Source organism: Monopterus albus, unplaced genomic scaffold (genome assembly GCF_001952655.1).
Source record: "Monopterus albus unplaced genomic scaffold, M_albus_1.0 scaffold279.1, whole genome shotgun sequence".
NCBI lineage: Eukaryota > Metazoa > Chordata > Actinopteri > Synbranchiformes > Synbranchidae > Monopterus > Monopterus albus.
Window position 1 is genome coordinate 454,908 of NW_018128159.1, and position 12,345 is coordinate 467,252.

General features: G+C 42.4%; 1 protein-coding gene across 1 annotated transcript in view; it reads left to right on the plus strand.

Moving 5' to 3' along the window:
• The window catches only part of notch2 (notch receptor 2), a 53,995-nt gene that overhangs the window by 24,951 nt on the left and 16,699 nt on the right, over positions 1–12,345 (plus strand). The window contains 15 exon segments of the mRNA XM_020622362.1: positions 336–458; positions 1,417–1,650; positions 3,445–3,600; positions 3,701–3,886; positions 4,397–4,510; positions 5,724–5,837; positions 5,947–6,180; positions 8,767–8,877; positions 9,027–9,219; positions 9,630–9,775; positions 9,895–10,008; positions 10,144–10,263; positions 10,423–10,575; positions 10,920–11,148; positions 11,349–11,550. Coding sequence (XP_020478018.1) covers positions 336–458; positions 1,417–1,650; positions 3,445–3,600; positions 3,701–3,886; positions 4,397–4,510; positions 5,724–5,837; positions 5,947–6,180; positions 8,767–8,877; positions 9,027–9,219; positions 9,630–9,775; positions 9,895–10,008; positions 10,144–10,263; positions 10,423–10,575; positions 10,920–11,148; positions 11,349–11,550 — 2,429 coding nt within the window.

The window sequence follows — 12,345 nt, forward strand, 5'->3', positions numbered from 1 at the left end:
TAGGCTGGCAACCTGTCCGGGGGTACCCCGCTTCGCACCCAATGTCAGCTGGGATTGGCTCCACCCCCCTGTGACCCTCTTCAGGATAAGCAGTACAGATAATGAATGGATGGATGCAAACAGTCTGGTCCTGCTGACTGTGTTATATTAGATGCATAGTACTGCCAGTTTGCTACAGTTCACAAGTATACACAACAAACACACTCACAGCTGCTGTTTATATACTTCCAGGATGTGTTTTATATACTGAACACACCAAGTAAAGGTTATGTATTGTGTCTTCTCAAATGGACACATAATTAATGCAGTGAATAACTAGATGAATGTTTTGCCAGGTTTTAACGGGACTAACTGTGAAAACAATATTGATGACTGTCCGGGTCATCAGTGTGCCAATGGAGGAACGTGTATGGATGGAGTCAACACCTACAACTGTCAGTGTCCTCCAGAGTGGACGGGTAAGGGATTTGTGCATGTGATTGTTTGTCTGTGCATTCTTATGTTCACTCTTAGACATACTGTTTTAATTGCTTCAACTCTGTGGTACAGCATGTGGGTTTACCATCCCAGTGCCTCACATCCCTGCAGGATATCGGGGGTTTTCTTAAGTGTCTGAAGCATATCTATGGCTGAAGATAACCTAAAGCACGATGAGACAAAGGATTAAAAACCAGTATTGTGTATTTCAGACATCTTCTTGAGAAGATGTTTTATGCATTATCCTAGAACCAGTTTTTAAAAGGTTTTTGTATGACTGCTGTGTTTAAAAAAAGTAGTGTTGAATACATTTGGCTAAATATTCTGTCATCTTTAAAATGGAATCCACAACAGTATGTTTATCTAATTTTTAGGACATTTTAGCCATATCAATTTGGAAAGGATTTTCTGCTTTTGGGTCTTCATTTCTACTAAATGCGTGTGCTGTGATCAGTGATAATAGCTCACATCTTTCAGATTGTTTGTTTTGATATCATACTTCCTACTATTCTTTTATTCTCTTTCTTCATCTTCCTGAGGCCTGCACTCTACACAAGGTGTGTCTCTCTTAACACCTTAACTTGTGTGGCATATGCGAGCTTTCCGTTTACAAAGCAAACAGGCGTACATCAGCTTTCTTAGGCCTGTCTGAGTTTGTATAGCACTAATCCAACCAGATGAGGCAACACCACAGTGATGTTGGAGTAAAAAAAATAAAAAGTGGTCAAGGTGCATAAATAAATGCTCCTATACTGTTCATTTTCTATGCCTGCAAAAAAACAGAGCGTCTTAGATAAGATGGTAAGCATCTAAAAAAAATAACACAAAATTTGTTATTTCTCTACAAGAGACCCACAAGGTTACTCATTCAGTTATAACAAGCTGCACAGATTGTTAACCCAGTTAATTTTGTCCCTTTATTCCCTGTCCACTCCACAGGTCAACACTGTACAGAGGATGTGGACGAGTGTCATCTGCAGCCAAACACTTGCCAGAATGGAGGTACTTGCAGCAACCTGATGGGCAGCTACGTCTGTGTGTGTGTTAATGGCTGGAGTGGACACGACTGCTCTGAAAACATTGATGACTGTGCTACAGCTGCGTGCAGCGCAGGCTCCACATGCATCGACCGTGTTGCCTCTTTTCTCTGTATCTGCCCTCATGGAAAGACAGGTGAGCCAATAGTGGGAAATGACATGCAGACTTATTCATACTGTACCAAACCCTAAAACACATTATGTAATAACTGTAACTAGTCTAACAAGAAACGATGTTTTCCTATGCAGATAATGTCACTATATTCATCAAAGCTTTTTCCTTGAGGAAAAGTCACTGAATGTGTCAAACAGGCCTTGCCTTAAAAATAACATTCAGCCTCACTCGGGGCAGGTTATTTTTACAGTTAAGGCAACCCGAATAAGGATTTTGTCAGTCGACTGCCATGTGGCTTTTCAGTGCAACTATTCATTCTTTTTCTTTGCTTTAGTCTTTCTGTTAATAAATATAATATATATATATATATATATATATGTATATGTATATATGTGTGTGTGTATGTGTATAACCTAGACCGCCATAAAATCGACTGGCATGAATTTCTTTGATTATTTTGATCACATTAACATTGGTATTTAAATTCAAAAGAGTGACAAGAACATATTTCTGAGCGTTTAAAAATCCATAAAAGACACATGCATACGATGCAATAGTTAAATTGTGACCTATTTAAATTGGCGATGCATAATGTTGGGCAGCCACGAGACGGGCAGCACACTTGTATTTCTGTTGAAACAATGCTCATATAGGCAATTTTTTCTTCTGAAACATGGTTATAGCCCAGTGTACCAACAAGCATCTCCCGTCAGTTAACCATAGTGCAAGTTGTTACTGTGCGTTTGATGTGTGTCAGCTTGCACTGTGAATGATTCCTCTTATTTATTCCTCATTGAAATGTGCATATTTTTGTTAGCTTCTTAGTCCCAATCGGATGGATACATGTTGCAGAAACAATCAGTAAACAGCTGTGCGTTGCACTTCAACGTAAATGTGGAAACAAACCAGATTCGCATAACATTGGGCAAAACCAGCTGCATGGTCACGACCGTTAAAGTCTCTTCTCTTGTAAAAGTAGACCATGATGTTTGAAAACACTTATAATAAAGTCCAAATCTCACCGTTATGTGGTTTGTCCTAGTGTGTTGTTTTTTTTTTTTTGTTTGTTTGTTTTTTTCTCCTCGTTCTGCAATTTGCTAAATAGACCCAATCTTAATGTACATCCATGCATCGTACCGTGTCACCGTTGAAGCGGGAATTCCCAATTGAGCAAATTGCTGCTTGGCACACCAAAATGAGGAGAAGAAGACGGCAATCTACTGGGCTGTGGCTGCCTTCTATTGTAATGCATGCATGCAATAAAATCAAATAAAATAAAAGCAAAGGCTCAACTAGAAGAGTCTCAGTCAACTGACAGGTCTCGCGACTAATGACTCTGGCTTCCTCCCACCGTCCAAAGACATGGTCTGTCTCTAAGCATCAGCCCTGTGATAGGCTGGCAACCTGTCCGGGGGTACCCTGCCTCTCACCCAATTCAGCTGGGATTGGCTCCACCCCCCTGTAACCCTCTTCAGGATAAGCAGTACAGATAATGAATGGATGGATGCAAACAGTCTCGGGGGCAGACCTAGTTTTTTTTTTGCAGATTTTTAAAGCCATTGCTTTGTAATAGCAACGTATTCAAATGGATGAACACACTATGTCTCTCAGCTGGCCTGGGAACGCCTCGGTATTGCCCCGGAGGAGCTGGAGGAAGTGTCTAGGGAGAGGGAAGTCTGGGCATCTCTGCTTAGACTGCTGCCCCCGCAACCCGGTTTCGGAAAAGCGGAGGAAGATGGATGGATGGATGGATGGATGTACACGTTGTTGACTACTCATTCCTTGCCAACATGCTGTTTTTTTTTGTTTTTTCAGGTTTGCTTTGCCATCTAGAGGATGCCTGTATCAGTAGCCCCTGTAGAACGGGCTCTCATTGTAACACCAACCCCATTAGTGGCATGTTCAACTGTAACTGTCCACCTGGATATGAAGGCAGTACCTGCAACGACGACAGAAACGAATGCATCATTGGTGAGATTGAAGGCTATCCTTCTTAAGCCCCTCTACTGTACATACGCAACATATATATCTGCTCTGTTCAGTTTTCAGACCATTTCCTCTTCATCCTCAGGTGCCAACCCTTGCGAGCATGGTGGTCAGTGCGTCAACACTGATGGCTCCTTCACCTGTCACTGTCTTACGGGATACGCTGGGCCGCGCTGTGAGCAAGATGTAAACGAGTGCGCCTCGAACCCCTGCCAAAACGATGGCACTTGTCTGGATCGTATTGGGGAGTACACCTGTATCTGCATGCCTGGTACAGTCCCTGGGAAATTATATATTGCCTTTACATTTTAACCAGTTTTAGGAAACATTCTCATCTAGATAAACTTGTAAAAGCATTTGAAATAGTGTTTGTGAACGTTTGTAGGATAGCAATGCAATGTTAGACACTAAAAAGACCAGAGGAGGCCCAGCTCCACCAAGGCTGCACAGTCCTCTAAATTTGTTTTAGCAGTTGCAAAGGAAATGCAGTTGTTTATTTTTTTTTTTTACTGAATTTTTAAGTTATTTTTGAACATATACTTAAACATTTGTCTATCCTGATCTACACAAGAAATTTTTACTTGTTCCTTAGCTCACAGTCTAATCTCACTACAATGTTGCCATTTTTAAAATGTCCAACCAACAAACAGGAGCATAAACAACCTCTTTGGTAGAGGTGACTGACACCACTACGTTAAATGAGATTTTCAGAAAGCATGATCAGAGGTAGTGTTAAAGAACTGAAGAAATAATAAAAACTTGTATCTCTCTGTGTATGCAGGATTTGAGGGAACTCACTGTGAAATAGAAGTGAATGAGTGTATCAGCTCCCCCTGTCTGAACCGGGGTAGATGTGTCGACCAGGTCAGCCGCTTTGTCTGTGAATGTCCAGCAGGTTAGTAGACATGAAGCTATGTTTATTTATTTTTCTGGCTGTTTTTCTGACAGTTGAGTGCAAACATTTGCGTCCCCTTACTTTGAAATAGCAAAAAGAGTAAAACAAAGATTTTTTTCTCATCAACATTATATTTACTGCACATTCGGGTAGTGCAACTGTTCCTTCATCAGCAGAAGTAACAAAAATGGTCAGGTAGTGTATAAAAGAAAGTTATAGTAAAATAATGAAAACCATATCACTGCAAATGTTTGCATCCCCCTTTATGAAATGTTCTCTGACCCTTTGTATGTCCTCTCTAACCTCCTCCAAGCTCTTTAGGTACCTCTTTGAGCAGTGTTTGTATCCTTTCAGGTGTAATTTTAGCCCATTCTTCATGGCATGCATGCACAGCCCTCTTCAAATTGATCCACAGGTTTTCAATGATATTTTACTCTCGAGACTGGGAAGGCCATGATAAAACATTCACCTTATTGTTTTTAAACCATTGCTCAGTTGACTTGCTCTGTGCTTTGGCTGTCTTGTTGAATGATCCACTACCTCTTCATTTTTAGCTTTCTGACTGGAGGAAGCTTTGCTTTAAAATCTCGATTTTGCACTGCATTCATTCTTCCTCCAACTTTATGCAGAGCTCCAGTGCCTGATGTAGACATATGCCCCCAAAACATCAGCAATGTTTTTCTAGCAACAGATATCTATGCAAATTATGACCACATAATTGAACTTTGGTCTCATCAGACCACATAATCTTTCTCCTTAGCATACTCCAAACCTGCTGCCTTATGTCTAGAAGTAAGCAATGGCTTCCTGCATGCTTTTTTCCTAAGCAATCAGGACTTGTGCAGACTACGCTTGATTGTAGAGATGTGGGCTTGCATTCCAGTTGCCTCTAAAGACTTTGTCAGGTCCCCTGCTGTTTGTTTTTTATTGTTGCATAGCTCTTGAGCAAGTGTCCTAGCACCTAGTTACAGTATCAGTGAAAACCTGTGGATTTATTTGAAGAGGGCTGTACATAGCAGACAGCCAAGCAATCTGGTAGACTTGAAAAAAAAGTATACCGTGAAGAATGGGCTAACAAACCTTTACACTCAACTTTATTTATCCATTCAAACTGAGAATTAATCTTCTTATGAACTCCAGCCTGTTTAAAATTGTTCTTTCATGTATGGGTGTGTTACTGTGCTCATCAGGTTGTTCTGTGCTCTCTTTTCAGGCTTCAGTGGTGACATGTGCCAGATAGACATTGATGAGTGTTCCAGCACACCCTGTTTAAATGGGGCCAAGTGTTTTGATCGACCCAACGGATATGACTGTGAATGTGCTGAAGGTAAGAAGGAATTTGTTAAGTAAAGGTAAAAGTGACATGGTTTTAATTCAGATTTGTTGTGCAGGCATCTCTAACAAGAAAGGTCCTAACAAGAAATGTCCTCCCTCAGGCTACACTGGTCAACTTTGTGAGGAGAACATCAATGATTGCATACCAGACCCATGCCACCATGGTGTTTGTAAAGATGATATCGCCAGGTTCACCTGTGAGTGCGAGCCTGGATACACAGGCCAAATCTGTAACACTCAGATCCAAGAGTGCAACAGCAACCCTTGTCAGAACGGAGGACGCTGCATTGACCGTGTCAGTGCCTACCAGTGTAACTGCCTATCAGGAACTTCTGGTATATATATATATATTATATATTCATTCATTCATTCATTTTCTACCGCTTAGTCCCTGAGCAGGGTCGCAGGGGGTGGCGGGGGGAGCCAATCCCGGCCGGCAATCGGGCGAAGGCGGGGTACACCCTGGACAGGTCGCCAATCCATCGCAGGGCTTATGATATATTCTTCAAAGAAAAAAGTGTCATTTGACATGTGGAACATAAATGGTGGAGGCAGCTGTTCAATAACTCCAACTGATTGGATGTTTGAAGGCAGAATTATTCACTGAGAAAAGTTACATTTTGACACCCACCAGACTGGGGTGAGTGCTGATGTGTCTGAGGTACATACAGATGAATATAGTCATCAAACTGGTTAATGGTTATCTGCCTCCATGTATCCTCCATGGCACAGTATGAGGGGTCTTTCAGTCACTTTCTCCTCCAAAATAGTGTGCGCTGCGATTTCTTTGGCAAGGTTTTAAACAAAGTCCTGTTCTGCTTAACATCTGGTTACTATAGTAACCACTTAGATGCCTCTGTCAGCACAAAACATTGTACGAGGTCTAGTTCCTCCTGCACTGAGTCTCACAACACTTTTTCATCGAAGTGTAACTTAGCTCTACAGAATCCTTTTCATTCATTTTCTACCATTTGTTCCCTGAGCGGGGTCACGGGGGGGGGGCCGGAGCCAATCCCGGCCAGCAATCGGGCGAAGGACACGTCTGGACAGGGCTAACACATAGACAACACCACACACATGCACTCCTATGGGCAATTTAGAGACACCAATCAACCTAAGCTGCATGTCTTTGGACTGTGGGAGGAAGCCGGAGTACCCAGAGAGAACCCACGCAAGCACGGGGAGAACATGTAAACTCCACACAGAAAGGTCCCAGGTGGGGCCTGAACCTGGAACCTTCTCGCTGTGAGGCAACGCCGCTAACCACTGTGCCACCGTGCTGCCCTCTCTACAGAATCCTTTTTAAAATAATCTAAATCTGAGTCATTCTACAAAAATCTGTTTTCCAGATCACATTAATGTGTTTCTCATTTTGAGAGAACAGCTGGAACTGAATGTAAAGACCCCCATCCCCCACATCAGACGCTTCCTGTATAGCTTTTAATATATTGCAGAGTGTTGAGCGCTCGACGTGGGTGTTGCAGTCACAAGTCTGGGTCAAGTGGCGCTATCCTGCGTTGCTCTGTGGATTAGTGAGCTCAGTTCAGTACATTGTACCACCCTGAGGCCTGGTACTAGAGTTTACCCTGTACTCACTTTACCAGAACTGGTGTCAGGTCTCGCTTTCAGGTTTCATGCCCTCACTTCCCCTCCTCTGATGTACCTTGTTCTCTTTCTGCCCAGTTTTCTCTTTGTTTCTGTTTCCATCTGTTTTCCCTCTTTTTTTCTCTCTCTTGCTCTCTCCCACTGTAACAATAGTCGCTCTGTTAATCTATTATACCATTTAAAGCTCTGTCTCCATTTTTGTTCACATTTCTCACTTCTTGCCAAATGCAACTTTTGTGGAATCTGACTCCCTCTGGTGGCAAAGTATCTCATTTTGAAACAGCTCCTTTAAGATAAGATAAGACAAGATAAGATAAGATGCCTTTATTGTCATTGTATTCAGGATACTATGAAATTACCAGTGCTCGTCACATCACTGTGGTGTTTAAAAGAACTACATGCACTCAATCAACACTACACTCATAAAAAAACATTATAAAATTAAAGAAAGGAAATAAGGTGCCTGAATGCTAGGCCATAATATTGCACATATAACAGCAATATTTAAAAAAAAAATGCAGTTGGGTGTAAATAAGATTAACTAGCTTGTCTGTTTGTTAATGTGCTGTATGGCTGCAGGAAAGAAACTGTTCAGGAATCGTTTTGTGCGTGTATTAGTTGACCTATACCGCCTGCCTGAAGGCAGGAAGTCAAACAGGTAATGACTTGGGTGGGAAGTGTCTTTTAAGGTAGTCTTTGCTCTACTGAGGTAGCGGGTTGCTGCAGTGTCCTCAAATGAGGGAAGTGGGCAGCCAATGATTTTCTGCACTGTGTTGACCACCCTCTGTAGAGCCTTCCGGTCAGCCACTGTACAACCTGAGTACCACACTGTGATGCAGTGTGTTAATATACTCTCTACGGCACAGCAGTAAAAAGCCACCAGCAGGGTTCCACACAGGTTGTTTTTCCTAAGGACTCTCAGGAAGTGCAGGCGCTGCTGGGCCTTCTTTACAACGGCTGAGGTGTTCATTGACCAGGAGAGGTTGTCGGATATTTCAGTTCCCAGAAATTTAAAACTGTGAACTATTTCCACACAGTCTCCATTGATCAAGAGGGGTGAGTGGTTGGCTCTGCACTTCCTGAAGTCCAGGATCAGTTCTTTGGTTTTCCTTGTGTTGAATGTCAGGTTATTTGCAGAGCATCACAGGGTCAGTTTGTGTCCCTCCTCTTGGTAGGTAGCCTTATCCCCTTCTGAGGTCCACTAGGTGACAGGGTGTTTTTTATTCTCAGTAAACACTATACTGATAAAATGATAGAGTTTACAGCGTGACTATTGTTGCTCTTTATGAGATTGCCTATGTATTTTTTCTCCTCAGGGTTAAACTGTGAGATCAATGAAGATGATTGTGCTAACAATCCCTGTGAACACGGAAAGTGCCAGGATGGCATTAATGAATACAAATGTGTGTGCTACCCTGGATATACAGGTATGTTTAGCTAAAGTCATGCAAAATCAATATGATAACAATATAAAATGTTTCAGAAATCAAGCGGGTGATTAAAATATTTACATCAACACAGTAATCGAATTTGTGCTTTTAATGCAACTAATTCCCTTTGAATTGTTCTCTAACAGGACTTAAATGCAACGTAGAGATCAATGAATGTAACTCAAATCCATGTATGAGTGGTGGAACGTGCTTGGACAAGATCAACGGGTTCCTGTGCCTGTGCCCGCCGAATACCCACCCTCCCCTGTGTCTCTCTGGAACCGACCACTGTGCTCTGCAGCCGTGTGTACATGGAGAATGTATTGAGGAGCATCATGGGTACGTTATCATTATACTGCTGCCCTGAAGTTTTATGTAGTAAGGTTTTATACCAGTTAATGCGCTGTAGTATTTGTGGGAATTTAAGAGATCTGTTAAGGTAAAGCAACAGTTGGGGCAGTAGACAGCGGGACACAACAAAGTGGGCAAAGTAGTTTTTCCTTTGTCTTAACAGTGTTGCCCTTCATTCTGTTTGGATGTGAAATCTCCATGTAGTGCAGCCTGCTTTGCTTTCCAAATTCACCACTGATCTATGTGAAAACTGCAGTAGCACCACAACTGCCTATAAAATAATACAAGTAACATCCATTCTTGAACTGCTAAAACCGATGCTGCAGATAGTTCAAAGGCAACCTGTTGTGTGGATAATTTCATATTTAAACTTGTGCTTGCATTTCTTTTATGTAAAGGTACCGCTGTGAGTGTAAAGCTGGCTGGGTGGGAGTGCACTGTGAGCAGGAAAAAAATGAGTGCCAGTCCAGTCCGTGCCAAAATGGTGGCACCTGTCTGGACCGACATAATGTCTACACATGCTTATGCCAGCCTGGCTTCAATGGTAATAATATTATTATTGTGTTTCAGCATGGCATTTCTAAAACTTTATGCAATCACTAGAAGGAACAGCATTCAGGTTTAACAAAAATAACCTTTGAATTTTGCCTTCTCTCTCATTAGGTGTGAACTGTGAGAAGAACATAGATGAATGTGCATCCAGGCCCTGTCAGAATTATGGCCGTTGTATAGACGGTGTCAACAGTTACACCTGCCAATGTAGTCCACCATTCACAGGTTGGTGATACCACATTTCAACCATATCAACATCTACGTATTACTGTAGCATGGAACCGCAGTCATTGTAGTAATATATTAATGAAGATTTTCATTCACTTGTTTTTATACAAAATATGTGCACTGTCTATGTAGGTAAACACTGTGAAGTGGAACTGGCTCCCTGTGCCTCTCATCCTTGTCAGAGGGGAGGAGTGTGTCATCCAACTGAAGACTACACCTCTTACTTCTGTTATTGTCCTGCTGGTTGGCAAGGTATGTGTGTGTCTGCAAAATACTCTGTGTCTGAGTATTGAATATGTGTGTGAGACGATGAGAGACAGCGTGCCTGAGAGCAAAGTCATATCTGATATTACATATTACTGCTAGATTAATCCAGTACTAATTTTTGTTTGCTTGTTCATACCTGTGTAGGTCAGAGCTGCAGTGAGGATGTAGATGAATGCAAAAAGAACCCTTGCAAAAATGGCGGTCACTGCTTTAATAACCCAGGCAGCTATACGTGTAAATGTCAATCTGGATACAGCGGACACAACTGTCAGACAGACATTGACGACTGTTCACCCAGTGAGTTTCACATCAACTAATTCTGTCACAGCATTGGTTATAATATTCTTTGATATATCATCAGAGACTGGTGATGTCCCATGCCCCAGTAGAAAACCATTCATAAAGTCCCCTGAGATATTCAGGTACATAAGGGTACATATATTTACAAGTCTCTGCATGATGTAAAAGTAGCTCAGGAAAACATCTTCCACAGAAATAGCATGTTTTGCACTTATAATTTCAGTCAGGCTGTTGGCAGATTGCTCACTGAGAATTTGAACAAATTCAGTGCCTGCTATCTAAATACAATTTTTGGTCATGGAAAGCCTCCCTTCTCTCTCTCTCTCGCCACCCATCTCTAGTCCCATGCCTGAATGGAGGCTCTTGTGTGGACAATGTTGGGGGTTTCTCCTGTGATTGCCGCCTGGGTTTTGAAGGGGAGCGTTGTGAGACTGAGGTGGATGAGTGCGCCAGCCAGCCCTGCAGGAACGGTGCCATTTGCTGGGACTATGTCAACAGCTTTGTGTGCGAGTGTAAACCGGGCTTTGAGGGAATCCTGTGTGAACGCAACATCAATGATTGTACTGAGAGGTGAGCCATTAATTCAATGCATGATCTGGAATGAATGATAAATGTCTAAGTCAAATATCCAGTTTTAATGAAACAAGGTTTCTTAGGTAAAATCCGTGATGCAGTGGTGCTTGCAGATTTTGTACTTCATTAAGTACTGCACTCATGGACAGAGACAGTTTTTATTAATCACTGCTTTCTCCTTCATCTTGCTTGTCAAGCTCCTGTCTGAATAATGGGACTTGCATTGATGGCAATGACTCTTTCTTTTGCCGTTGCCGTCCTGGTTTTTACGGGGAATTCTGCGAGAACGAGAGGAATGAGTGTGACTCTCAGCCTTGTAAGAATGGTGGAATATGCACTGACGGCCTGGGAACCTACCGCTGCACCTGCCCCATGGGATACAATGGACACAACTGCCAGGTACTTTGTGTCACTCTAAGTGTTTGAGACAGAGAGATAGAGATGGGAAAGAGTTTCTATCATCTCTATCTCTTTGTTTGAGACAGAGAGAGAGAGATGGGAAAGATGTGCAACAGATAAGGGCGATTAAAGACAGAGATGAAAAGGTGCTAACAAGTGAGGAGAGTGTGCAGAGAAGATGGAAGGAGTATTTTGAGGAACTGATGAATGAGGAAAATGAGAGGGAAAGAAGGGGGAAAGAGGTGAATATTGTAGAGCAGGAAGTAGCAAAGATTAGAAAGGATGAGGTGAGGAAGGCTCTGAGGAGAATGAAAAGTGGAAAGGCTGTTGGTCCAGATGACATACCTGTAGAGGTGTGGAAGTGTCTAGGAGAGACAGCAGTGGAGTTTCTATCTAGTTTGTTCAACAGGATTTTAGAGAGTGAGAAGATGCCTGAGGAATGGACAAGAAGTGTACTAGTGCCGATCTTTAAGAACAAGGGTGATGGACAGGTTGACAGATGAGGTCAGACAGGAATCTCCATTGACAATGATGTTTGTGGATGACATTGTGATCTGTAGTAAGAGCAGAGAGCAGGTGGAGGAACACCTGGAAAGGTGGAGGTCAGCTTTGGAAAGAAGAGGGATGAAAATCAGTCGTAGTAAGACAGAATACATGTGTATGAATGAGAGGGAGGGAAGTGGAACAGTGAGGTTACAGGGGCCTGAGGTCAAGAAGGTGCAGGAGTTTGTATTTGGGGTCAACAGTCCAGTGTGATGGGGAGTGTAGGAAAGAGGTGAAGAGGCGAGTGCAGGC